Here is a 26,699-nt window from a genome sequence, read left to right as displayed (position 1 = left end):
CTGGAGAGGCACGGGGCAGGCAGGGGGATGGGTGCCAGCCGGCGCCCGGAGGTCTGCCCGGCGCGGAGCCCCGGCGCGGGGCAGCGGCCGCGGCGCTGAGCGGCCGCCTGGGCGGGCGATGCGCTGGGCGCAGGGAGGGCAGGAGCCAGCCCCGGCCGAGCAGAGCTGAGCCAGGTAAGCGCCGTCCCACGGCACCGGGCAGGGCAGGACCACGGAACCTCTTCTGCGCTCCCACGGAGACGCAGCTTCGTGCCGCTAGCGCAGCACCCGGCGTGATCCATCCCGGCGTTATCGGTGCGGGAGAAAGCCGGGCCTTGGTGCGCGGCGAGCGCAGAGCTCGCCTGCCCTGGCTGGGAGAAGCACGATAAGAGGTCAGGCACGGCCAGGGAGCCGGGGGCAGGGCCACCGGGACATCCCGGAGCAGCCCAGTTGCGGCAGCAGCGCTGCTGGACTGCGGCTGGCCGGGCTGGAGGGGAGCGCCGGCAGCGTGTTCCTCCTTCTTCAGAGAACAGCAGAGCTGCTCTGGCCAGACTGTGCTCTTTCAAAAAATTCAAACGATTTCCCATGGAGAATTAATTTGCACAAGTGGGAAAAAATAGTTATAGAGAATTTGTCACTTCAGCATTTCATTTCTCCTCTGTTGCTGACATTATTTGTATTTTTGTTTACATCTCCTCATGACAAGTCATCTGGGACTCTGCGTGGTGTACCGTGAGCTGGCATGATATGACATAATGCAAGAGCTGAGATAGCCCAACGCTTCTCTTTTAGTTCAGAGGATATTTTAAACTTTATGTTATCCAGGAAATTTCTGAAATATTTGTCTTCATTCCAAGCCAGAACGAAAACAATTTTGGAAATGTCAGAAGTTCCCATGAAATAAGTAGCGAGAGCTTCCAGCTCGCAGCTGTACGCGACAGGGCGGCTGGCGGGGAGGCCCCAGCCTCGTGCGGGAGGGTGGCAGTGGGCAGCAGGGTTTATGTGTACCAGGACATCTTAGGAAGGACCTGAGGTCGCTTTACAAACCCCCTCTGGTTTGTGGGGCACCAGCCCAGGGAAGGAGAGGCTCAGTGGGGCTGTGGGCAGGAGTGGTCTATCTGAACCACCAGCCCCAACACCATATTCACCAAGGCTGTGGGACAGACAGGGCTCTGTGGGGGCCACAGGAAGCCTGTCTGTGTGTCTGGGTGGAAAGTGCTATCAGGTTCCCAAATTTCTTGCCTTTGCCTCTGTGCTGAGACACACAGTCTTCAGAGCTTTGTTTTGTGTACTCTGGGAACCGACAATTTGTAAAGACATGCTGCTCGGCTAATCCTCCATCAGCTCCTGGAGCGGAGACCAGCTGGGATCTGGCAGCTCCCTCCCTTCTCCCACTTCAGCCTGCTAAAGCAGTGAGTGTCTGTAACCAGTAGCTCATAGGTTTTGACTTATACGCAAAGCAGAGCAGCAGCTTTCCCAGCCGGCAGCCAGGACCGCACAGGCACCGTGCCCTCCGTGCCAGTGCGGTGACCGCCGGGGACCAACACCGGCTGTGCCAGCGAAGTGTGTGCACTGTGTGGGTCCTGGGGGTGATGCCAGCCTCACTGCTGAAACTATCTTGGCTCTCTGCTGGCCTCAGAGCCATTGTTATGCCCTAGAGACGCTCTCAGGGAAGGGAGTTCTTTCCACAGCAAGGTTTGCTGTCGCTCTGCTGCACAAGCTGCCGTATCAGGGAAACAAGAAATAATTTTATTGATTCTAAAAAAAGGTACCTTCCTCTTTGCTCAGGAAACCTCAAAAAGGGTCAAAGAGTCAAGGGTCCCTGGGCCATCACCCCATTCACAGAGGTCCCCAGTAGTGCAGTGGGGTCCCCTGTGGGTGGGGGGCCTGGGGATCTGTGGATGTCCACGAGGCTCACCCCTGGAAAATGAGATCCCCCTGCAGCCCTCACTGGGAAGGTACCAGTGCCATTGCTTGGCATGTACAGGGCCCCAGATTTCAGGAAAACTCATTTTGAAGCTGCTTGAGGTCTGTCAGAGCAAATCAGTTGCAGTTTCAGCAGCCACTTGTTCTTGCTTTAACCCTGGGAAAGCAACTGGGCTACAAATATTTACCTGATGAGGTAAACCATCAATATCCTTGAAACTTACATTAAAAAATACTGGACTAGAGCATCTTGTGGATTTCGGCTTTTTCCCCTGCTGATTTGTTTCACAATATGCCAGAAGCATGGATTGAGTTAGGGCTTTGGCAGGGGCTTTTATCATGATGGATATAGTGGAGGATAGAAAAGAAATTTGGTTATCAGAGGATGCCAAAACTCTGCTTCCTAGCACATACATTCAATAATGCAAAAGTTCTTCTTTAAATGTTTCCTTAGAACAAATCCCAGTCATCACAAAACTCATGGAGATAAATTAAATTACATTTTAATAGTGGAGAACTCATTCCTGGGCTAGACGCAGCAGTGAAAGTATGTTCTCTCTTAGACAAAAGTAGCGTCCTCTTCCATCAAAATTCTGAATGCTACCATATGAAAAACTTAATTGGAAATGAAACCCCGAAGTTCCCAGGTCAGAGGCACCATAAGAGGCTGTGGTAGTGCCCATTCCACCATCCCAACTCCTTCTCTGATGCTCCGTGGCCGCTCTGGCCACGGTCTCACTTGTCCTGCGCACTCCAGGTTTAGTGTGTTCTGCTCTGCCTCATGAGAAAGCCAGGCTTGACCTGTCTCTTCCTCATGCCATCATCCTGTAAGCATTTAAAATAAATACAAATGCTTCCTGTGCAAGCAATGGTGTTTAAAGTGGCTGGTGTGTGCACCGAGTGCCACAGTGCAGGGTGGTGGTGTGGGGTGATGCAGGATGATGGGGGTGCTGATGAGGGGTGAGGGGGTCGGTGATACAGGGTGCAGGCTGGACCAGCCTCACCTCAAGGTTGCACATGCCGTACATGTCCAAAATCTGAAAGAAAGAGAAAAAGACAGAAAGAGAGAGGACAGAGCTGCTGCAGTGGTACTGCCAGTCCCTCCTGCCGAGGGGAAGCACAGCAGCCATCCCGCCCTTCACTCCTCATCCTCTACATCTCAGCCTCCCCTTTCCCTGTGCCCCAGCCCCGGGAGCCTGAATGTCACTCCCTGCCTGGCCTCCTCCATGCCGGCCTCATCCTGCAGCGCCGGGCTGGGCCTCGCTCTTCTCCGTGTCTGTACAACGACCAAAACCCCCGGGCAGAATTAGCTGCTCGCCAAGCACTGCATCCAATTAATTATATAGTTTAATACACAATACGTAGACATTTCCCATCCACACCAGCAAAGCTTCCAGCCCTGCTGGAAACCTCTGCAGAGCCGCTGCATGGCAGAAGGTGGCTGGGCAAGGGCACCCTTGGCATGGGAGAGTCCTGGGCTGTAGTCAGAGTAATTACAGGTGTTCTGTAAATGGCTCAGAACACAGCAAAGTGAGAACATTGCTATGGCTTTTGCTGCACAGGCATCCCTTCCACGTGTTTTCAGCTGATCTATTCAGCTGATTTCAGCACAGTGATGCTCCTGGGCCGACCTGAGCAGGTCCCTGCCCAGGGAACGCATGTCTGCCGTTAGTGAGGTCACACAGACCTCTTACAGGCACTGCTTACCCTTTGTTCTTGTGTTGGTACAACTTGGAGCACCAACACCAGTTCTGTGGGCCAGCAAGAACATCCAGCTCATGCTTGAGGGGTTCCCAAGCCACCCTATGGTCCCCAAATCACCCCAGCATCCCAAAACCTCCCCAGGTCCCTCCTACTGCAGCCTGTTCTCTGCAGGCACAGCTGGGCCAGGAAGGAGCCCTGTGTCGCTCTCAGCACCAACCTGCTGGCCAGGGCTCTGCCCTCACTGTGGCAGGTGACCCCTGGGGCACTCGGGAATCCCGAGATCACCAGCCTGTCCCCACGCAGTGATGGGAGTCCACAACAATTACAGGCTTCCTGCGTGTCCTGCCTCTGGGGTTTTGTCACACATGATGTCCCACATCTGGGACTCACCAGTTGGGGATGGCAGTGCTATTTCCATGTCAAGCTGTAGCTTTTTTACCCCCAGCCGTTTCAGGCTTACAGCTATTGTGTGGGGTTTTCAATGTTGCAAGAATTTATATTGGGAAAAAAGTGCCTTTTTTTTTTTTCCCCCTCAATGCCTTGGGAAATGTCATCCAGCAGGAATGTTCCCAAGAGCTGATCATGGCAGAGAGGAGGATGGGACTGAGCAGGGACTGCATGCCCAGCTCCCATCCCTGTCCCCAGCCTCCTGGGACCAGCTCCTTGGACTGTTGCTCCCATGGGTTCCCCATCCCTGCTCCCCAGACTCCACCCTGTGCCCCTGGGGGATCTCTGTAACAGCAACAGCAGAGGCAGGAGGGAGGGAGCAGATGCCTGGAGAGGGACAAGCTGCTCACAGAGCCACTCCTGCTGCAGAGGCTCTTGGTTTCATGTCCTCTTGGCCGTGCCAGTGGCCTCTTCCACTTCCAGCACTGGATGGAGTTTACAAGAAACGCTGGAAGTCCCAGCCCTGTGGTGTGTCATCATTCAAACTTCTCTTTAATAGTGTCCCAAAGTAATTTATTTTTCCCAAACATCAAAGCCCCCCGAGCAATGCTGGGAGAGGCAGGGCTTCCCCCCAAGCCCTGGCAGCTCCCACACACCCCTGCCCTGCTCGTGGGGGCTGGACATCCTCCTTGGCTGTCCTGGGTCAAGCCATGGTCTCAGGTGGGACTGTGGAGCAAGGGTAGGCAGAGCTGTGACACTGCATGCAGGATGAGAAAGCAGACCTTCCCCCTGAAAATACAAGGGAGATGTGTATTGATTGCCTCACTGTGAGGATGCTGATGCCTTTTCTGCGCTCAGCATCACATCACAGACCACTTCCACAAGACTCAGGAGAGGTACAAAGAGAAAAAGAATGAGGAGAAAGAAACAGCAAGGAGATGTGAGTCTGCATCTCCTTTTTTTTTGCCAGGATCCAGAGCTGCCCTCCACCCTCCAGCACACCAGGAAATGATGGGGATTCAGGCAGAGCATCTCCTCAGTGGGAACCCCATGCCCAGGCTGTCCCCCCGGCCCCCCAGCACTGCTCTTCTCCCCAGCCACAGGAGCTTTGTAGAGGGAATTTGACAGAAACATTGCAGCAGCCTCTACAAACACAGTGTGCTGCTGTCCCTGCCAGCGCTCCATGCTGGTTTGCCTCAAGGAATCTGTGAGATCCGTCCTGCTGTGATCTGTAACAATATTGGGATTAAATTAGCTTCCCTGAGCTGCAGAGGGGTCAGTGTGTAAGGCCCCTGGTTAATCCAGCGGGCCAGAGAGAACAGAAGCCTCCCTGCACTGGGAAAGGAAAACAACGGGGTCTGTTTGCAATCCGTGGAGCTAATTCAAACAGCATTCCTCAAACAACAGGGGAAAAGAGCCTTCAGAGCAAATGGGAAAGGAGCATTTCCCAACATGCGCATAACGTCCCTCCTTGGGGAGAGGCGAAATGTCCAGACTGCTCGGGTGAGGTGTCAGAAAACGTGGCAGGCACAAGAAAGGGGTCTGAAGAGCTGGGCAGCTGGTGGGGCACATGAGAATGACCTCCTGCTCTGGGCATGGTGAGCCCAGAGCAGGTCAGTCCTACTGGACCCCACGGGGAGCACTTGGCTGCTGCCCGCACCATATCTAGGGTGGGATGGATCATCTCATCCCACCCAGCTCTGTGAATGATGGGATCCTGCTCTCCTGTCTCCCACAGAGAGTTTTACATCAATGTAATTACGGCTCTGCAGCTCGTGGCTCTCAGCACCACAAACCGTGATGACAATCCAGGGGCAATCCCGGATGGAGATGGTTCCTGCACTGGCTGCTGCCAGACTGCCAGTGCTGCCACCTCTGAGCACAGACAACAAGCAGCCCTCACTGGATGAGAGCCCGGGCTTGCTTGGGAAGCAGAGGCATGCCCGAGTGATCCTATCAGGAAGTCAGCTCCTCTGGCTCCCAGATCTCCTGTGGGAGGCCTGTGCCTAACCCCAGTGCAGGCTGAGCAGCCCCTGCCAGGAACCCAGTCCTTGTCTTGTACCCAGAGCAAGTGTCGATGCAGTGAATAGCAGAACACTGGGAGAACAGTGTTCCTGGGACTGCAGGCTGCAAGTGTGCAGGTGTTTACAATTTACAATTATAAAGAGTTGCCTGGGCTATCAGTCTTCCTGCAGCAGAGAACCCTCAGAGCAGCAGACCACAGCAGAGCTCTCATCAAGGCTGGGAGCGTCTCAGACACTTCAGGATGTACTTGCTTTCCTTCTGCTTTCTCTGCGAAGTCTTTTCTGCTTTTTGCTTATGCTGAGATATTATCAAGGGCTTATGAGGCACCAGGGATGAGTAATACACCCTCTGTGCCAGCGGGGAACTTGTAGGCACTGGTAGGGTTAATGTGGGTCTGACAGAAGCTGTGGTGCTCAGTGCTGGAGCTGCTGGGGGCAGACCTGGGTGCATCCCCAGGTCTTCTGCTCTCAGCTGCAACCCGGGGCTAAAGGGCATGGCTCCTGGATGTCCCTGTGGTCCACAGCAGGGTGGGTCTTCCATGGAGAAAACCCTTTTTTTTCCCCTTGTTGAGAGAGGCAGAGAGGTACAGAGGGCAGGGACTACAGAGGGATGAAATTTGACAAAAAAATGACAAGTTTTTAACATAAGAACAACGTGCTTAAGGGGTGGGCTTGGGGATGTGGGGCAGTTGATGCTTCCTCTGCAGAAACTGGAAGCAAGGTTCTGCCCTCAGCTTTGTTCAGCGCCGCTGTGCCCGTGTCCCAGCTGGAGGAGCCTGGGCTGCTGGGCACCTGCTGTGGGCGTGAAGGAACCCTCCAGTCAGAGCTCTGCTTTCAATCTGGAGTCACTTGGCATCTTAGCCTGCTAAAATGTGGAATTTCATGTCCTTTTGTACGAGAGAGAAACAACGTGTTTGGGATTAATTTAGGATCAGCCTGAACAGCCATTAGTTGAAGAAAACCAACCCAGTAAATAAGCTCCTGTCAGAGGGGGAAGAAATGTGGGACTTGATGCTGGATTTACTGTGGAGGGTGTTAAGGCAGGATTTAGTGTGACTTGCCATCCTCTGCAATGACACCTCTAGCACCAGGGTGCTGTGAGCACGACCCTTTGCCTTCAGCCAGACCTGCTCTGTTGGCCAATTCCTGCCATGACGGTAGCCCTGCTCCTGTGACAGGGTCTGTCAGCACTGCCAGGACGGAGCTCTGTCTTCAGGGTTTATTGCTCACTTATAAACATTTGCTCCTGACTGAAACTTGATCTACAGCTGTCAAGTGGGGCTATGGTGGTCCAAGATCAGAGAGGAGAAGGTTTGGCTGTTCAACAGCAACATAAAAAAAGATCTTGGGTTCATCATCTTTTTCATTCTTACAGTCAACGGAGTGATGTTGCCCCAGAGCAACATTTGGTGGTACTTGAGAATTCCCTAGAACAGAAAGTAAAAAAGGTCCAAATAAAAATAGGAAAAGATCTTCAATATGGAGACTTGTGGCAGCGACTGCTGAGCATCTGCCAACATCCAGAACACATTCACAACACTCTTGTGAGATAACAAGGATCTCGGTGATATCATTTACAAGTGTGAAATGAGGGACATTTAATGAGGTGTCAAGGAAAATTCAGGATGAATAAAACTTCCATGTACATGTGCATTGACACACAAAAAAAGCAAAGGAAAAGCTGCAGAAAGGATGAGTTTTCCCTCCCACCTGTTTTGGGTTATTTTGCACTTTTGTGTTCCCACCTGCCCCCACACAAGTGCTGTGCAGAGCAGAGAGGATGGCAGGTGAGGAATTCAGGAGGCTCTTCAAACCCGTGTGTCTGGGGGGCTGCTCGATGCCACATCCTGTACCCATACCCTTGCCCTTGGGGCTGTCGGTCTGTGCCGAGTTCCATGGAGCATTCCAGGGCTCATGCCAGGGGCTGTCAGGGATGCTCGGGGACCCATCTTCAGTGGGGGCTCGTGGGCAGCAGAATGTCAGCAGAATGCCCTGGCCCCAGCGAGGGACCCAGGAGGGATTCAGGAGCCACTGGAGGGTCTGTCACAACCTTCAAATGAGCCCATACCCTATGGCTTCCAGCTTAGAGCCCTGTGAGCCGTGGGAGTCTCTCCCAGGAGATTGCCAGGGTCCAGGATCCTGCTCATCCCGCCTGGCACAGGAAGTCTCAGGGAAGGTGCCCAAGCCCTGACATCCCCTGTGCACCTGAGAGAAGTGGGGTCTGTCCCATAGCCCTCCTGGACACCCCAGTTCCAGCAGAGGAGGAAAGGGGAGCTGATGGCACTGGGAGCAGAGCTCCCAGGCTGCTCGGGTGTGCTGGAGGGCAGGTGTCCAGGCAGCCCCACCACAGCCATGCTGCTCTCCTGAGCAGGAGCATTTCCTTCTGCTGCGCAGCCAGTGATGGAAAAACAACCAGGCGGTGAGCTCTTTGACTTCGTGCCTTCCCCTATCCAGAAGGATAATAAGCTGCTTTTAATATCTGACATGTTTATTAACAGATGCAGTTGTGACAGCTGATGACTTCATATGCCACTTACCACTGAAGTGTTAGTAATAACTCAGAATTAACTGTCATAAATAAAAAAGACTGCAAAGACAACTCGATGGTGTGTCACTCTGCAGTTATTTACTGAGACCCCGTCGGCTCTGGATGTGAGGCTAGAAGGTCCTTTGTGGAGCTCCAGTCCGGGTTTTGCAACAGTCACAATATTTTGGCTGGATATTGTCTTAGGAGGTGGTACTAGTGGGGTGGAATTCCCTCATGCAGGAGTTTGCACTGGATGCCTTTACAAAGCTGGATACTCTGGTAATAATAATAATAAAAAGCCCCTACCCGGTGGATGGGGATGGAGTCTACGGATTGAGACCAGGATTTATTAATGTGCAAATTGCTCTGATATGATCACATACTTTCTGCTTTGCATACGCAGGGAGCAGCGTGGGCTGATGGAGTAGGAACTAGCCTGAGCGATCTTTACGAGCTGAGATCCTGCACATCGCAGAAGGGTTTGTTTCTCTGCACAAAAGCCGGGACCCTGTAGAAACCTGCTTTAAAAAACAAGTGACTAAAATACTCAGATGCACCAGACTTCTTCATGGACTCGCCATGAATATATTTTTCATTTTTTTTGGCAGAAACCTGTGTGTAACTTTCTCTGGAGGAACCGAGGATTTTTGTAGTTGGTCTTCTAGTATTTTAAATCTGAGAACCCAGTAGAGTCTTTTCCGCAGTGATGAGGGAGTGACAAGTCGGAGGTAAGGGCTTCAGCATGCATGTTTGTGTCGATGGAGCTTTTGCAATGTGGGCTGCTAATGAGGAACGCGAGCCGTGTCAGCATCCGACTGCGGGTTTGCCTTGTGCGACGTGGATAATGAGCTCAGACAATGAGAGCTGTGAGAAATCACAGCGCGATCTGTGGGATCCACATCCCCCCACCCGAGGTGTGCAGGGGATCTGGGCTGCTGCATGTGTCCTCTGCCACTGTGCTACTTCCCATTCTGGGGAAGGGGACACAGAGAATTGGTCTGGATGCTGATCAGCTTGCTGGAGCCTGTTGTTGATCCTGGACTGGCTGCAGTGGATCCTGCAAGCCATGGTGCAGTGGATGGCCGTGCCCTGCTGCCCTCCCACTGATCCCAGAGACAGGGAAAACGGGGGGACGGGGCAGTTAAGCAGATGCTGTGTTCAGTACTGCTGTGGCTGTGCCTAACCCAGCCTCCCGCCAGGCACCCATGGGGGCATGGCAGGCACCCAAAGACCATGGGGTAAATATGTGCTCCTTGGGGTTTCGGATGCGGGATCAGTGGAGAAATAGTTAACAGGGATCATGGCAATAATTAGACATGGTGTGAACACCCAGTGCTTATGTGTGTGGGAAGTGCTGCTGGATCTGGCGCTGGCTGCCATGGGTCAGCGAGGGCTCCCGTGGCCGGGCTGGGACACAGGTCCCCAGCTGCAGGTCAAGGTGACACCTCCACATCAACAGAGCTGGGGTGCTGTGAGATGTGGGTGTGGGTGACCCTTGGGCTGCTGGAGAGTTTTATAGGCTCAGGCATGTATGTTCCCTTGAACAGCCCTGGGGACAGACAAGGGGTGTTCAGGTGATGCAGTTTGGGTTTGAAGAGGTGCCTTACAGCAAAAGGCATTAAAACATGGTAATACTGGGAGAATAAAATGCTGCATGACAAGGCAGGCATGGAGCCTCCACTCTCCTGCACCAGGGTCAGAAGGTACCCACGCAAAAAATCCTGTCACCTAAGTGTCTGTGAACTTGTGGCAGTGCTTACAGTCCTATTTGGGGTGGCCAGGTCTGTGCTGAGATCCCACAGGGACTGGGAATTGCACTGAACCATGTGCCTGGAGGGTTCTCCAGTTGGAATCATTTTGTCTGAAGTCCATCCATGACCCTGGAGCAGGTGAGCTCCTGACTCCATCCCTCATCCCCATTGTGGGGCCAGGGCAGCAGAGGCTGGGTGGGAGGATGGTGACAGCACTGCAGGTCTGGGAATGCCAGCGCTGTGACATGCCTGGAAACCACCCTGGAAAAAAGGCTCATTTCAGCTGGATCAGCTCCCTGGCCCTTGCACAGCCGCTGCAAGAGCAGCAGCACCACCCTGAGGGATGCAGCAGGGAGGAGCTGGGGTGCAGAGCACCCTCTCTGGAGGTGCAGGGCAGTGACCCCCTAAGCACAGCTGAAATGAGCTGGCCCTGCCAGTGCGTGCAGGCAAAGCAGAGCTGAGCATAAACCCCACGTTTCCATTACCTGAGCTAGATGTGAGCTGGCAAAGCTCTGACTGCACCGCAGGGCCAGGACTGCAATGAGCAACAGAGCTGGGGGCCAGGTCAGCCCCCCTGGCCTATGGGAACAGCCCCAGAGTGGACAAAGGGGACCATACAGCTGAGAGAAGTGGCACTGGCAGCAGAGACTTTTTCCCAGGGCAGTGTGAGGGCAATCTGTTGTCTTGCCAAGAACGGAAGTGCCTGTCTGCCTAAGACCTGGCAAATACAGACAGGCTTACAGTCATATCCACCACCAAACTGCCTCCAGGAGTACCCTCTGGGATTGCAGCTTCCCCACACACTCATGGGCAGCAGGGCAAGAGGGGTTGGCTGCAGGATGCCCTTCACTGCAAACCACCCTGAGCGCTGCCAAGCTTGCAGAGCTCAGAGCTCGGTCCCCCTATCCCAGCAGTGCAGGGTGCTGTCATCCAACAAAAAGGCAGAATTTGGATGTCCTCAGTCCAGGCTGGCAGCAGTGGCTAGTCTGGAGGACACCCTGGCTGCCCAATTGCTCCCTCCCGCCAGCCAAGTGCCTTGTCCTGCCCCATGCCCAGGCCTGAGGCTGCGGGTTATTTTTTCCAGTTTGTTTTCCTCTGCTGCTGGAGTTCATGCTACTCCTGGCTCTGCAGGGCTCGTGTTTCCCAGGCAGTGACGTTTCACTGGGAGAGCCAGAGCACCAGGAATCCCTGCAGGAAGCTCCATTTGGCAGATGGTTCCTGTGCACATGGCCAAGCAGAAAGCCCCAGGTGCTGCTCAGGGCTTTGCCCTGGGCTTTGGGCTTTGGCTCTGCCTTTGCCTGGAGAAGCAGATCAGCACAGGGCCTATGGCTCACCAGGCTCCTTCCAACCTGGAAATCTGCATTTACAAAGTCAGCATTCAGGGTCAGTGGTGGAAGGAGCCCCAAGCACTTGTCTGGACACATTTACATCGAAATAAGAGGGGAATTGGGTATTAAGTTGAATGTGTGCACTTGTGTAGGAGGAGCCTCAGCAACCCTGGCTGTGCTTCTGGTTTGCCTCAGAGCGCCCTGTTCCTCATGCCTGTGGGGTCTCTGCGAGCAGGGCTGTACCTGATGCAATGTGTGTCCATCCCGCACAACCTGGGGCACCTGCTGAGCACGTTCCTGCTCAGCAATGGATCCTTGGAGGTGCTGGGGAGCCCTTTTGGGGGAAGAGCGAGGTTTTCAGTGCTGTGGACTGTGCTGCCCCAAACTGTGTTGTTCTGAGTTTCCTGGTCTGAAATTTGCTTTGGTTCTGCTGTTCTAATGCCTTTTGTTGGCATTTGGTGAGTTATTGGTCTGTAGGAGGCTCAAACCCACCTGAGCTGTACCTAATAGACACAGGTTTGCTTTTCCCATGACTTTAGCCAGACCACCAGGCAGCGTCCCAGTTGTATTACAGAGCTGTGTTTGCTGGGACAACTCCAGTGCAGTTCCAGATGCTGCTCTGGTTCTGTGGAGAAGCAGCAGTCGTGGATAATGCAGCTTGCCTCAGGGCTCTGCCTCCTCCTCCTCCAGAGTGTGCCTCCTCGGTGCTGGTATGAGGGCCATGGAAATCCCCCTGTAAAACATTTCCTGATGTTTTACAGCGCCGACTGACAAGCACTCCTGGAGGGAGGCCTGCAGCACCATGGATCACAGGGTTACTTGGAGCAGCTACTGTGACAGGCACCATGTGAGGCAAGCAAGGAGCCAGTGCTGAGCCAGGGCTGGAGCTGGGGGCTGGAGCTGGGGACCGGGGTGCTGCTGCCCACCGGGACAGCTCCCACTGCCAGGCCAGGGCAGAGGGGCAGCCGCAAGCAGCGGCCTCTCCTCAGCGTATTTCCCATCAGCGGGGCACAGCACGGCTCCGCAGATCCGGGGAATGCAGCGCAGGAGCTGGTGGAAGGAGTCAGACCTCAACAATGCTGTGGAGAGCTCTGCTGCCAGATTGGGCTTTATTATTTTATTTTTTCAGTGAAGTTTATGGGTTGGGGATTTTGCAGAACTTGGCACTGGGATCTAATATCAAATAAAGACCTTCTGGTTCGGAAATTTGACTTAATGCAGCCGTCTTTTATTGCTTCAAGGATTAAGCAGAACAAAGTGGCTCTGCCTGTGCATGTGCAGGGGCATTTGCCAGAGGTGTGTGAGACACCCTGTGGCAGCTGTGACGGCTGAGAAAAGCGTGGTGGGACCTTCCTCCATGGAGAGTTTCACAGCACTGCTACTGTAGCATTAGTTATGCCAGCAGGAAAACCGCTCTCGGAAATGCAGAGAGAGAGGGGGACTTTCACAAAGAGAACCAGGGCCCAAACGCTCTTGCTGCAGGCCCAGCTGCCGCTCTCCCATGGTCAGGCTGGTGGAGCAGGCAGGGAGCTCTGCCATGGGGTCACCAGTGCAGGCACAGCAGGCACCAGGCTGGGAAGCACCAGCACTGGGAGCACATCCCTGTGTGCCTGTAGAACAGGGACAATGGTGCTGCCTCTGATACCCGGGTGCCATCACTGGTATTTGAGGGGCTTGTTGAAAGTTCCACAAAGGCAGGCTGGGGAATGCGCTGGTAATGTGAAGATGGACTCTGCCCTGGGGTTGGGAGGGCTCAGGCTGAACTGTTCTGGGACCAAACTAAACCAAGTGAGACCCATTGAAACTGTGACTCCTGCAGGAAACCTGTTCCGGCATATTCACACTCCTTGCTGACTACCAAGGGGAAATTCAAATACCCTGTCCAGCCCTGGGACCTGTAAAACCCAAATTCTCCCCATCACAGCCGGTGCCCAGCTGTCTGTTGGCAGTGACCTGGCAGTTCCCAGGGGTTGGTTCCTGCTGCTATTGTAATCGGCCTTGTCCTGCCTCCAGCATCTGGTCCTTCTCTCCCAGGCTCAGTAAGCCTTTGGAGAGCCCGTTTACATTACGGACCCCTGGTACATTCAGAAAGAGGCAATATATCAGCAATTTAGTTATTGCGGATTAGGTCTTGAATATCCTGGGGATATAATGTTGGTCTTTCTCACCTTGTGTGTAGGAGGACTAATGGCAAATTATCTGGATGGTTTATATTTTCTGGTTTGTACTGGAGCTCCCAAGGACCAATTTATCCTGATTGAATTGCAAACAAGGCTTAGTGCCATCTCAGGCTCAGGGGCCAGGTCTCTCCATAAACGAATTCAGAGCAATTCAGGTTACCCCAAATTCTTCCTGTCGATGGGATAATGGCATAAATCCTGCTAATGTTTAGACTGGAAATTGTTTGCAGCAACCTGAGCTTGACTGATGGATGGAATAACAGAAAGAATCATAATTCGTGTCCTGAGGTGAAGGTAGGAAGAGCTTGCAGCCTGATCCTTCTGCTGCAGCCCCCTCCGGTGGGCTCACCGCAGACCCTGAGTGCTCAAGGAGGAGATTTGGAAACCTGTGGATCGCGTGTGACCCGCTGTGGCATTGGCTCTGCAGCACCCAGGATGCCAGTGGCCTCTCTGTGATAAGTGGGCAGTTGTGGTCAAGCTCAGGCTCTCTTCAGGCTAGAAGGCAAGGACACAAAGAGGAAAAAGTGTGCTGGGCTTGTCTGATTTGTGTTGTGGCCTCAAGATTTCCCATGGCACTTCCCCGCCGTGGCACTGCACAGGCCCTCAGAGATGGGGTATGTGGCGGTGGCACAAGCTTCACACTGGCTCTTGGCGCACTGGGGCTGTGTTTGCACTCTCCGGACATCCATCCCTGCTGCTGTCCTCATGCTGGGGGACTGTGCCCAAACTGTGAGTGTTTTGTAAACACACCGTGTGTTTCCTGCGAACGTGTTTCACCGGCAAAGCTGCCGTAATTAAAACCGAGGGCAGGCAGAGCAGGTGGTGGCACCGTGCTCCCTCCAGAGCCGCTGGCGCTCAGTGCTTATTTGGGGAGAGTTTGGGCCGTGCTGTCCTGACGTGCCTGCTCACAGCAGCTCGTGTCCCCAGGCTCCTCTGGCCGTGCCGTGCATTGCCGTACCGTGCCACGCCACCGGTCTGGAGGGTTTGTCCTGACTGGCTGCCCCCACCTCACAGGTGTGTCCTGCACCATGTCCAGGTCGCTGCACAAGGTGTGGAGGGGCTGCAGGGCTAGAGGGATCCCCACTCTGCACAGCTCTCTGCTCCCTAAACCCTCCCACAGTTCGGCTTAAGCACTTGACAGTGTTTATAAAGCAGCTTGCAGCAAACAGGCTTGGAAGTGCAGAACAAGTTGGTGTTTACACAAGTGACTAATTATTTATTTGAAAATCCTGTGGAAGAGCCGTGAGCTGTAACGACAAGCACATGGGGAGTGCTGGGCTCCTGCCCCAGCAGCCACAGCAGGGACACGGTGAAAAGTTCAGAGCCACCGGGCTGTGGGGACAGTGGCAATGCCCCACAGCACCCAGTGGCCTCCAGCCTCGCCAGTACAGGTGAGCCAGTGCTGCTGGGAGGTGCTCAAACCGGGCACAGCTCAGCACTGTGGTGTGTGCTGCGCAAGGTCCTGTGGTACCGGGTCACACATCCCTGAAGCAGCTGCCTCGAGGTGCTGCCAGCCCACACCTGCTGCTGGGGCAGCAGCCTCCTTTCAGATGTTCTTCTGCCGTAGCCATAACCCACCTCAGGGGGCCGGAGCAGGGAGGCTGCTTGGGCCAGGGGCCTTTCAGACTATCCCCCAACCCAGGGTGAGTAAGGGAGAAGACAGGCTGCCCAGGGCCCGTGTCCATCCCAGGCTGCAGCCAGGCTCCCTTCCAGCACCATTGCCACCAGTCATTTGGGGCATCGGTGATTGTGCAGTTATTATAAAGGGATTAAAACAATTTTCTGTTTCATTTGACTTCACAGAGTGAATGTTGTTGCCTTTATTCTCACACAATGGCTGCCGTTGGCGGGGCTTTGCTCTGCCAGCTGCAGAGAGGAGCTGGACCCTGCCCAGCTGTGCCAGAGCTCTTGGTGCAGCCTGAAGTTCACCCTTCCTGCACACCAGGCACAGGGCACAGGGAAAAACACCTGAAAACCATGTGGAAAACGCCCCTGGCCAGCAGCCAGGCAAAGCAAGGGCTTGGACATTCCCAGGCAAGAACAGGGCACGTGGAGTCCTGGGTACTGGCATCTGCCCTCTGCCTGGGCTTCCCTTGGCTCTCCAGAAGTTCATGAGGAGCAATTGGTTTGCTGCCCACACTGTCCTGTTGGTATTGCCGTCCTGTCCCCCTGTCCTGCCACACGCTCACCGTGGTTGGCAAGGGCAGCGCGGCACTCACAGTGGGGCCGTGGGACACAGCGAGCCTGGGCAGAGCAGCTCCTCCTGACCCTGCCCTGTGCTCCAGGGAACGGGAGCTGGGAGGTTTGGAAATTCCCTTGGAGCAGAAACACGGCATTTTAGGCAGCTCATGAAGGATCCCACCCCGTCCCCAGACAGCCCCTGCCCCTGCTGGGGATTGCAGGCTCGCTCTTCAGCTCGACTACCAGCCCCAGAGGTGCCCACTTGATGGGAAACATCTTGTGTGCTTGGCACCCGCAGCGGCCATCTGCCACTCAGGGAGGGCGGCCCAGGGGTCTGGCTCTGTTTGAAACAAGTTCCAGCTATAACTGTTTGCAGCACTGGCAGATGGCAAAGCTGCATTGAGCATTTTGATGGGTGCTCAATATTAGCAAGAGGGACCTGTGGATGAGGCTGGAGTGCAGCTCTCCCCACGCTGCTCGGGGTGACACCAGCACCCCCAGTTCACCCCACACCCCCTGTACTCGCCCCCAGCCACCATGGGAGTGATGCTGGCAACTGAGTTAATCTATTGTCCTCTTCCTTTGCAGTTTCTATCAGTGCACCTGGAAACTGTGAGCAGCTAACGCCTGCTGCTGAGCCCCCAATGGGATTAAGGCCAAACTCCTGCACTCCTCACAGGGATGAAGGTAGAGCCATGTTACCTGCTACCTAAGCTCACTGCTGCTGATGTGGTTTGTGGATATGGTCCCAGACCAGGCTCCGTGCACAGACTCTCAGCTCTGATCCCACCTGAGACGTTTTAGCGGCAGCAGAGACCCCAGCTGTGGAGTGGGCTCCCCCGACCACCCTGTGACAGAGGGCCTGCAGCGCTGGAGAGTTACTATGCAGCTTGGACTGCTTGTGGTGGTGGTTTTTCTAAGCTCGATGGATCTAACAGGCAGCAGCAAAGTGGTGAAGGGCAAGAGGCAAAGACGAAGTATGTATGAAACGCTTTTCTTCTCTCCTTCCTCTCGTGATGCCGGGTGGGTCATGCAGGTGTGAATGTGTTCACAGCACAGACAGATGTGCAGGGTCTGCCATCCCCTGGGAGCCTTGGAGCTCCCCCAGTCCCACTGCTGGGCAGAGACACACGGGACCCTGTCCCTCTGGACCTGCCACAGCCCCGAGGTCACGGAGGGGTCAGTTATCCCCCCTGCCCGGAGGGTCCCTGGCCAGAGCTCATGTGCAGCAGCCAGGCAGAATTGGCACAAGAGCAATCACAAGCGTTTGCCCTCTTTTATGTAAGCTCACGTTAGAACTGTTTTACATTAAAACTGTTTTAAATTAAATTATATAACATTGATTTGATATTAAAACTGGGACTGCTTAGCCCTGGGAGAACAAGGAAAACCTGACATCATGGCTAATGCTATAAAGGGTAATTTCCAGCAAGGGCTTAGTTTATACCTTTGCCATGGATGCAGAGCTTGGTGCCACAGCTCAGTGCTGCAGGAGGGATGGGGTCACATCGCCCAGAGATCCCTGCATACAGGGGCCAGGGCATCCAGTGCCAAGTGGCATCCAGACCCAGTGAACCCTCCTGGCAGCCGAGGGCTGGGGTCTTTGGGATCCCCACTGGGGACCTCCCTGCTTTCAGTGTCACTTCTGCAGGCTGTGGCAGCCCCCACACCCACAGACCTGGCGATGGGACTGGGGCAGGCATGGGGGCTGCCAGGCTCTCAGGTCACAGCGAGGGGACAGGGGAGTTCTCTTACCTCTCCTCCTGGCACATGAACCCTGCGCTGCTCTGCGCTTGTTTTTGAAGTGTAGTAAACAAGGTATTTAAAAGAACACATCTTTTAAATACACAGCTTTTCTATAAACAAGGACATGGCTTGCATAATAAACTAATAAAAATAACCTGCATTCTAGCCTGTAGAGAATGCGATTGGTTTCAAAACAACCAGCATTTTACATGATAATTAAAAGCAGAAAACTCTCAAGACATGGGACTGAGTATTTTTCTTGGACTGAACATAGGAGCTGAGAACACATCTCTCTTTTGGGGGCAGTAACATCTCCTGACTGCCAGAGAGATTTTAACATAGGCAGGGTCAGAGCGAGCTCCAGCCTGGGATGCGGCATAGATGGAATCAGTCAAATGGTTTCGCTCAAGGGCCATGTGCTCTGGTCCCCACTGGTCCTCTATGTGAAGGCACCGCCAGCTCCAAGCGGGGAGACAGCAGGAGGTGCTGGATCCCTGGGCACGTGCCCATCGTGAGTGTCTGCCCCACGCAGGTGTCAGGACTGATGGGCAGGGCTGGGAGGCAGTAAGAGGGACAGTGCTGGGGCTCTGGGTACAGCTGGTGGCTGCTTCTGGGTCCTGCTCCTCACCACTGCCACTGTCGAGACTGTGTGCTCCAAGCAGCACTGGTGCCTGTGGGCACTGGGCACGAGGCTCTGGTGCCCAGCCAGAGCGGTGCTGGGAGCGTGTCAGTGCTGCAGGACCCCAGCCCTCACTCTGCCTCACTTTCTCCCCTTCCTGCCCGTAGTGCTGGTGGTTTGGGGTTGCAGCTGGTGCCTGCAGAGCCTGGCACTAACCACCGCCTCTCTCCTGCTCTTCCAGTCAGCACCGAGCTGAGTCAGGGCTGTGCCAGAGGCTGCGACCTGTGCTCCGAGTTCAATGGGTGCCTGAGGTGTTCCCCCAAACTCTTCATCCTTCTGGAGAGGAACGATATCCGACAAATTGGGATCTGCCTGCCTTCTTGTCCACTGGGATACTTTGGCCTTCGCAATACAGACATGAACAAGTGCATCAGTGAGTGTGAGGGTGGGAGGGAATGGGCACGGGAGGGTGGCAGGACTTTGCAGGGCATTGTGCGCCTTCACTCGTGTGAGGGGAGGGGCTGTGACTGTATGGAAGGGGAGAGCATTGCTGAGCAGGGCAGCCACCTGCCCTGGCAATAACCCCGCTCAGCACCACGTAGGCACACTGTGGGCACGGGGTCTTGCAGGACATTTGGGCAGCTCTGTTACCTGGGTTGTCAGACTGGCACCCTTTCCCTCTGGGAGGAGGGAGATCCTTTCAGCCATTTAGGTACTGCTCAGACAAGTGCCTTTTCTCCTCCCCTCCTGCTCATGACAGCCAGGCAGCTCTGAGCGAGATCACTGGCCTGTGGCTGCCTCCTGCAACCAGAGCACCAGAAAGAGCTGGACATGGAAACATGCGATCACTCTTCTGGCAGTTCTGTGCACAGCATCCTCCTGGCAAGGTTTCCATCTAACTCCCTTTCCATGCAGCCTGTCCTGTAGCTGCAGCTGTTGATCTAGGACTTTGCACTGTCCCCTTCAGCTGGATGATGATCAGCTGAATGCCAGCCCAAAACTTCCCCCCCTGCCTGATTCTGCCCTGGCAGCAGCTGCTGTGGGCCATGAGAGCTGCAGCACAGGGCTGTCCTGTACAGGGAATGGTGCAAAGAAATCTGACTTGTAAGTGGCACAGTCAGGCCTGACAGGATGCTCAGAGATTTCTCAGAGACGTGCCCTGCTGCTGGAAAATCCCTGGGAGCCAAGACTGAGCTCCTGTTGGCAGTGTGGAGCTTATTGTGTCTTTTGCTCACATCAGATTACATGATGGCTTTGGTGTTTTTTTCCCCAGAATGCAAAATTGAGAACTGTGAGTCCTGTTTCAGTCGAAATTTTTGCACAAAATGTAAGGAAGGTTTGTATTTGCACAAAGGGAGATGCTACATCACGTGCCCCGAAGGCTACGCTGCTGCCAACGGCACCATGGAGTGCAGCAGTCCTGGTAAGTGGCCTCGTGCCCAGCTCTGTGCCCGCCTGCTGTGCCTGGCTGTGGGTGGGGGTGACGGCACCGCCAGACCCAGCTGGGACAGAGCCCTCTGGGGACCAGCCTGGATGGAGAGCAGCCCCTAGGGTTTGTGAACTGTGACCCAGAGTTGGTGTGGTGCAGTAAGGAAGGGGGTGCTCAGGAATTTAGGAAGCTGCTGGGGAAACACACGTTCCCTTCCAGCCTAAGGTGGGGAGAGATGCTATGTTGTGAAAAGGCTCTGGGACGGCCTGAGGGAGCAATCCAGGAATGGGAGTTACTGCTGGGCTCTCTTGTTATCTGGCAGCACAATGTGAAATGAGTGAGTGGGGGCCCTGGGGGCCCTGCTCCAAGAAGAGGAAGCTCTGTGGCTTCAAGAAGGGCAATGAAGACCGAACACGGCGGATCCTGCAGGCTCCCTCTGGAGACGTGTCCCTGTGTCCACCCACCACCGAGGTGCGGAGGTGCACTGTGCAGAAGAGCCAGTGCCCCGAAGGTGAGCACAGGTGGATTAACCAGCGGGGCAGGGGGAGGTGGACACGGCCAATCCATTCCCTCATGGCTCGTTCCACCGGAGAGCCTCACGCTGCCTCTTTGCTTTACTGCAGGGAAAAGGAAGAAAAAGGAAGAGCAAGGAAAGCAAGATAATGGAAATAGAAATCGGAAAGACACCAAAGACACTAAGTCTGGCACCAAGAAGAGGAAGAGCAAACAGAGAGGGCCCACGGTGGCCGTGACACCTGCCAGCCCTGCCCAGTAGCTGGCCCTGTGTGTCACCTGATGGCAAGACTCCATTGCTGCTATGTGTATGAAAGCTTTACTGAACAGAGCACTGCTACACCACACCCACACGTGTCCAGACAGACATATACTCCAGACTGATCCAGAGACCAACAGAGGCCACACACACAATACTTCAGGAGGCTGCACCCACCCCTGGCCCGGGACCAGAGAAGGACACTGCCAAGGAGTGGAAGCTGCCGAGGAGTGGAAGCGCACACAGAGAGGGGAAGCCCACGGCCCCAGGGCTCTGCTGCAGGCAGGAGAGGTGGAGGATGAGCCAGCAAAGGACACAGATGTGAGATTTCATGACCAAAGGCCTCAACTGGAGCCTGAGTGAGTGGCCCCACACAGCTCCAGTGCAGCCCCACAGAGCCAGGGGATGACTGGACTCAAACGGCCACTTGCCCCAACCCGGGACCCAGACATACATGGCAGTGGCCTCTTTCTCTTCCCCATACCCTTCATTTTGTGTTTTAAGCTGTATGACTTTATCATTGCGAATACATGTTAAAAGTTTGTGATAAGAGGTCAGTGGTATCTGCCCCGAATCTGCTTCAAATAATTATTTCAAATTAAAAAAAAAACAACCAACAAAAAAAAAGACAACCAGCTTCCTGAGTATGTGGTTCATACCTTGGCCCCTATGGAGGCTGGTGTCCCACAGGACAGAGACTCACTTGTGGAAGGGAAACTCACCAAAGCTTTAAGAAAATCCCAGAGAATTCTGTCAGCTGCACTGCAGCCACAAACCAGCTGTCCTGAGCAAAGGACCCCAGCTGTGCCCCGCCAAGCCCTGAGGAATTCCCTTATGAAGGATCCAGTTAACACACAGCAGATTGAGAAAATGAGAGGTTACAACGTACCACAGGTTGCCAAAACATTGTGGCTCCACTCGGGCAGTCACAGCTGTGGGACTGTCGTGGGCTGGGGACACACTGGTCCAGCTACTGGACACCACCCCAGCACATGGCAGGAGGGAGGCAGGCAGGAGGGGAAGGCACAGCTCAGGTTCTGCAGAAGAGAAATAAATTTTTAAGTTGGGTAGAAACAACTTGTCTGCATACCACCAGCTGGAATTCTCTGGATTCTCCTGCTCTGCACAAGCTGACATCTGGACAGAGGAACCAGGACAAGGACTGTGCAGAACAGGCTGCATAGGGTGCATGGGGATGCTGTCAGCTCTGTACAGGGAGTTCTACCTTTGGTGGTGTCACAAAGTGCCACATTGCTCACTGCCTCGTATTTTAAAATGTGCTTCCTCTGTATAATTATGTGGAGACACATTTAATTCCTCCAGAGTTCAGCAGAAGCCCTCTGGTCCTGAGGGATGGAGTTGGGGAGATTCTTGGCTCCCAGAGATGTGCCCTGGGTGGATCAGGGACATGGTGCTGGAGCTCCAGCTCTCCTGGGAGGGTGATGGACAGGGGAAAGCTCACCCTAAACTAAACCTGGTGAATCCTGGCTGCTCTCACTTCCGTACCTCCCTCTGCTCTGTGGTTTTGGAGGGCAGAGCGAGCCAGCGGGAGTGTGGGGACACCTGTGGAAGAGCCCCCATCTCTCTGAGGGGTCACCTGCCCACACCTGCAGCCCTGGTTCTCTCCTGCAGCTCATGGCTCTGCCGAGGACAAGGACACCCCAACTCCCTTCCCCGCCGCCCCGGGGCTGGCTTGGCTCGCTGCAGGCTGTGGGGCTGCACAGTTGTTTCACCTCCGGAGCTGTACCAAGCTGTCCGTGACTGCTCTGCTGGCAGAAAACCTTTCAGCCCATCATCCACTTTGTGTTTAAGTAAACAAGAAGCTGTTACATCTTTGAAAGGGGATTCCATTTCAGCACAATGATAAACGACCAGCATACCAAGCAGGGAGAGAAAGAGGTTCTTAAAAGTCATGCTTTGAATTGTTTATGGATCATGTTCAGATGACTCCTGAAAGCCTCCCAGCTCAAAGATCCAATCTCATCCTATTTTCTAGCCTGTGAGAGAAGTATTTTGTTTGTGCCACAGTGTTGCCTGTAAGCAGAACCATTTTCCCTTCTGCTTTCAGCAGCACCCACCAGTCACCCACTGGTGAACCTCAGCTCACCCACCTCCCTCCTGCTGCTGTATCTCCATCCAGTTCTCAGCGAGGATTAGGGAAAAGAGGGGGTGCACTAGGAAGATTTTCTACATGAGGCTCTGTTAATGACTCGATTCCCTGCAGTAACTCCTGGCACTATTAGCACAACTGTTTCAAAACTAAACTGCGTATAATAAATCAACAGAACCTACTTTAGAGAACTCTAGAGATTTTTAGAAAAACTGTCAAACTTCTTTCTGTTGTAGCCTCTTCCCTCCTTTCTTCCTTTTTCACAGCAAAATGGGAAGAAAAAGGGACAAAGACAACAGAAAGTTTAAAATGCATACTAAGAATATCTGAGATTTTTTCAGTATGAGTAATTTTAAAATTAAATTGGTTTAGAACAATTAGGAGAAAAAATATAAGAAAGAAGTCAATTTTTTTTTTTTAATCAACTCAAGAACTGTGCTTATTCCCACTCCCAGAGAGCAGGTTTAGTTATGAATTTAGGAACATTATGCCTTTGATCAATGTGAACTGCATGCTGAGCTCCCCAGTCCAAGCTGAGATGTCCTTAGCAAGGTGATGTCACCTCAGCTCACACACGCACGTGAGCGCTCTCTTTCCGCCCACCAAATAACCCTGCTGTGGTGTTCTCTCCATGGCATCACTGTAAAATACACGTGTTTAAGCAAATAAATCATTAAATGGGTTTGCTGAAGCAGCTTAATTTGTTTATTCACCAAAATTTGAGTCAAATCCCAAATAACCAAAAATGTCCACAGACAGAGCAAGCCTCTCCTGAGAGCCATCTGTCTACATCCAGGAGCCAAAGGAGTCGACACAGATCAATGATGGGAACACCACTGCTCTGACTCCTGTGCTATTCCCACCCTGTGCTTTGACCGGCTCGATGCTGAACTGGAGAAGCAGCTGCTGGATGGACAGACAGACAGACAGACAGACAGATCCTTTGTCGGGAACTCTGCTGCACAGGAAACATCATTATTTTCCCTGCTGAGCAACCTGCTGTTGTTCTCTGGACAGAATTCCACTCAGAATCTGCAGGACTGTTTCTAGGCAGTTTCCTCAGCCTTTGCCCATGCCATGGGGGACAAAGGGCCAGGAACAATGAACAGCTTACAGTTGTGGGTTTGAAACTGTTCGATTTCTCTCTCGTTTGCTGAAATTTAGAAGCTAAAGCAGATGAATGTCACCAAACACAGGTTGGTTCTATCCTGTTCTTACCTTCTCTGAGTAATTTAAACCTGTATTTTTCGTCAGATACAGTCAATGAACTGTGTGCACACACACTCCTGATGCAGTAATTCACTGGCTTTCCACCCCAGGGAGGTAGGGGCAATGTATATACTGCTTAGCCCATGTTTATGTTAAAATGGTTTCTCACTCAGAAGAAATCTTAGCTTTGATTAAAGGAAACAGAGTAGAATAGTGAAACAGGTTATCTCCAACACTGTTGTTTGGATTACATTGTCTGAGAACACTAAAAGGGATAGCCCAGATATATTTACAGATTTATTAAGTCAATAGCCTTCACAGAGAGAGTGAGAGAGAGATGTTAGGCATCATGCTTAAAAAAATCTCTATTAAAATTACAGAAATACCAGTGTATTTAACCAGTCACCATAAATAAATCACCCTGATGGCCTTTATGTACACAGTAATACATCACACCCAACTGAATGCCAAACCATAGTTTAGATGGAGCTTCTTGCTGGAATACCCATGATTTTTGAAGAGCAGTAGGATCTTAGAAAAAAAAGAGGCAGTCAGGTAGGTTGTGTTGTTATTTACAGCCCGAGGTGAAGTGCCAGGTTAGAGGCACTGACAGGGCTGCTCAAGGCCATGGCCCCTCTTGTGCCCCACGGGAGCCCAGCCTGACAGGGAAGAAGTTCCTTTTCAGCACAGGTAAAATCAAACACTACAGGAAAACATTTACATGTAACTGCTTTAGCCCTCAGAGCAGTGGTGAACTCCAAGTCTCCATTCCCAGAGTGAAGCCGAGAGCTCTGCAGAACGGGCACAGCTCTGATACCCCAAGCTCCGAGGGCTCAATCCTGCTGGGCACAGCTCAGCCTGGGCTCTCAAAGTCCTCTTACACCTTTTGGCCTTTTTTCTTGACTTGGGTTTTCTCCTCCCTCCTCACTTCCCGCTGCTTCCAGTCCCCGTTTTGGGAACAGTCTGGGATCACTTGGGTTTTTCGTTCAGGAGCCATCAAACCTGGAGCCTTCTGCCGGGTAGCCCTGCCTCCTGCTCCTGTCAGCTGTATCCCTGGAAAGCTATTCCTTGGGAACTGAGCTGGGAAAGCTGCTGTGCTGATAAACCACCTATGGTGTCTTCTGGTTGTGATTTTGAAGACGAGCTACAAAGGCCACTCGAGTCCTCGTGCTCTGCTGGGAATTGCTGCAATAGAGTCAGATGGCTGATGCTGCTTTATCCTGTTAGATAAAACAGGAGCTCGATACCACACTGAAAAAGAGCTCTGAATACAAGTCCAGTCTTGTTCTGAACTCTTGGAAATCTACTCTTCCTTCATTTAATTGACAAAATGTGTAGATCATACAAGGAAGACAGCCCCTGCCAAAAATCCAACATCACTAGTTTTTAATAATACAATGGGAATAACCCCTCAGAACATATGTAATTATGGGAATGAGTCATTCCAATGGCATCATGTAACCCCATTCCCTGGGATTTGACAGGGATGAGGCCACATAAAACTCGAGATGATTTCATTTCAGCCCTGGTCAGGGCAGCAGTGCCAAGGAGCTGAGGCCGTGGGGCAGAGCCAGTGGGCACCGAGCTCCAACCTCGCTGTCCCGCCTGGTCCCGCTGCACCCAATGGACAGGGACAAGAAAAAATTAAAGATCCAAAGGGGAAGAGATGCCTCAATAGCAGAGGAAAAGCTGTGAGTCTTAGAGCAACAAAAGATCCATTTAGAGGAGCAATATCCGAGCGGTGCGCTATCAGATACACAATAAACAGCTGCAGCCGCAGGGATGCTGCGAGTTAAACACCAACTGCTGGCCCCAGCGAGGGGATTTGGGTCAGGGAGCATGGGAGAACAAGGAGAGCACAGCAGAAAGGATGAGTTGGTGCCAGTCTGAATGCAGGTCCCACACGTGATCAGTAGGGACAGAAAACCTCGTCCACAGCCCGTTCCAACGGGGACACGCTGTGAGCACAGCCAGGGACAGGGGCTGAGCCCTGACTGCCAGTGCTTCCAGCCTGGGAATTCAGCACCCAGCTCTGAGGCATCCCCAAGACAAGTTCTCCACACCACAACCTCCTGCCCAAAGCTGGCTGGGTCTGCTCTCTCACAGAAGGAGACAGTGACTTTCTGGCTGCACCCCAAGATCTCCTGCTAACAATAAAGAAGGAGTTTTCTTAAGGGAAAGGAAGAAAGAGTGGGGGAGAGCAGAGCAAGTATTACTCAACTATTTAGTCTAAAATTTTGAAAATCAAAAGGATCTTCTGACAGATTGATATCAACTCTAATAGAAAACACACTTGTCCCGGGAAAAGTCTCCTACATGAGCCTCGAGTCTGATAGCTTAAACAATTATCTACAATTTGGAATTGATTTTTATGCCCACATCAGTGTGTACTTTTTCAATGCCCAAGGCACAGATAATTCTATTAAGAGAAAAACCAGAACTTGTAGGCTTAAGCCAAACAGCCTCTAAACTCCAGACTCCATCTTACAAAACATCTCTCAGGCCTGACTCATCAGGGCTCCCTTGCACAGCAGGGACTCTGCACCTCACAGCAAAACGCTGAAAATCATTAGAAGAACAAAACCCCAGCAGCTCTGTTATTGTTCTGGGTTTAAAGGAGCATTAGCAGCACCAGAAGGATGTTGCACTGGCCAGGAATGCTCCGCTGCTAATAAGTGTTTAGGAAGGATAGGCCAGGTCTGTGTTTTGGGGAAGGATTTCCCAAGGTGCTGAGCTTGGCCCCGGCCCAGGCTCTGGTATCAATTAACACCATTTCAGTGCAGCTTTGTTCATTTCCCCTAGGTGAGGAGCTTTCAGGCTGCTATTA

At 53.1% G+C, this 26,699-nt stretch overlaps 1 protein-coding gene across 1 annotated transcript; it reads left to right on the top strand.

The window, feature by feature from the left end:
* The first annotated feature begins 8,761 nt into the window (after window positions 1–8,761).
* RSPO1 (R-spondin 1) lies at window positions 8,762–24,796 on the top strand. The gene is made up of 8 exons (XM_050326515.1): window positions 8,762–8,826; window positions 8,951–9,026; window positions 9,156–9,275; window positions 16,576–16,964; window positions 18,594–18,785; window positions 19,626–19,775; window positions 20,104–20,292; window positions 20,405–24,796. The coding sequence occupies exons 4-8, from the start codon at window positions 16,871–16,873 to the stop codon at window positions 20,554–20,556; spliced, it is 777 nt and encodes a 258-aa protein (XP_050182472.1). The 5' UTR covers window positions 8,762–8,826; window positions 8,951–9,026; window positions 9,156–9,275; window positions 16,576–16,870; the 3' UTR covers window positions 20,557–24,796.
* Window positions 24,797–26,699: the final 1,903 nt, after the last annotated feature.

This window comes from Myiozetetes cayanensis, unplaced genomic scaffold, assembly GCF_022539395.1.
Source record: "Myiozetetes cayanensis isolate MyiCay16 unplaced genomic scaffold, myiCay2020 scf31, whole genome shotgun sequence".
NCBI classification, from domain to species: domain Eukaryota; kingdom Metazoa; phylum Chordata; class Aves; order Passeriformes; family Tyrannidae; genus Myiozetetes; species Myiozetetes cayanensis.
The sequence above is the reverse complement of the archived record's forward strand: the minus strand, read 5'-3'. Positions and strand labels throughout refer to the sequence as shown.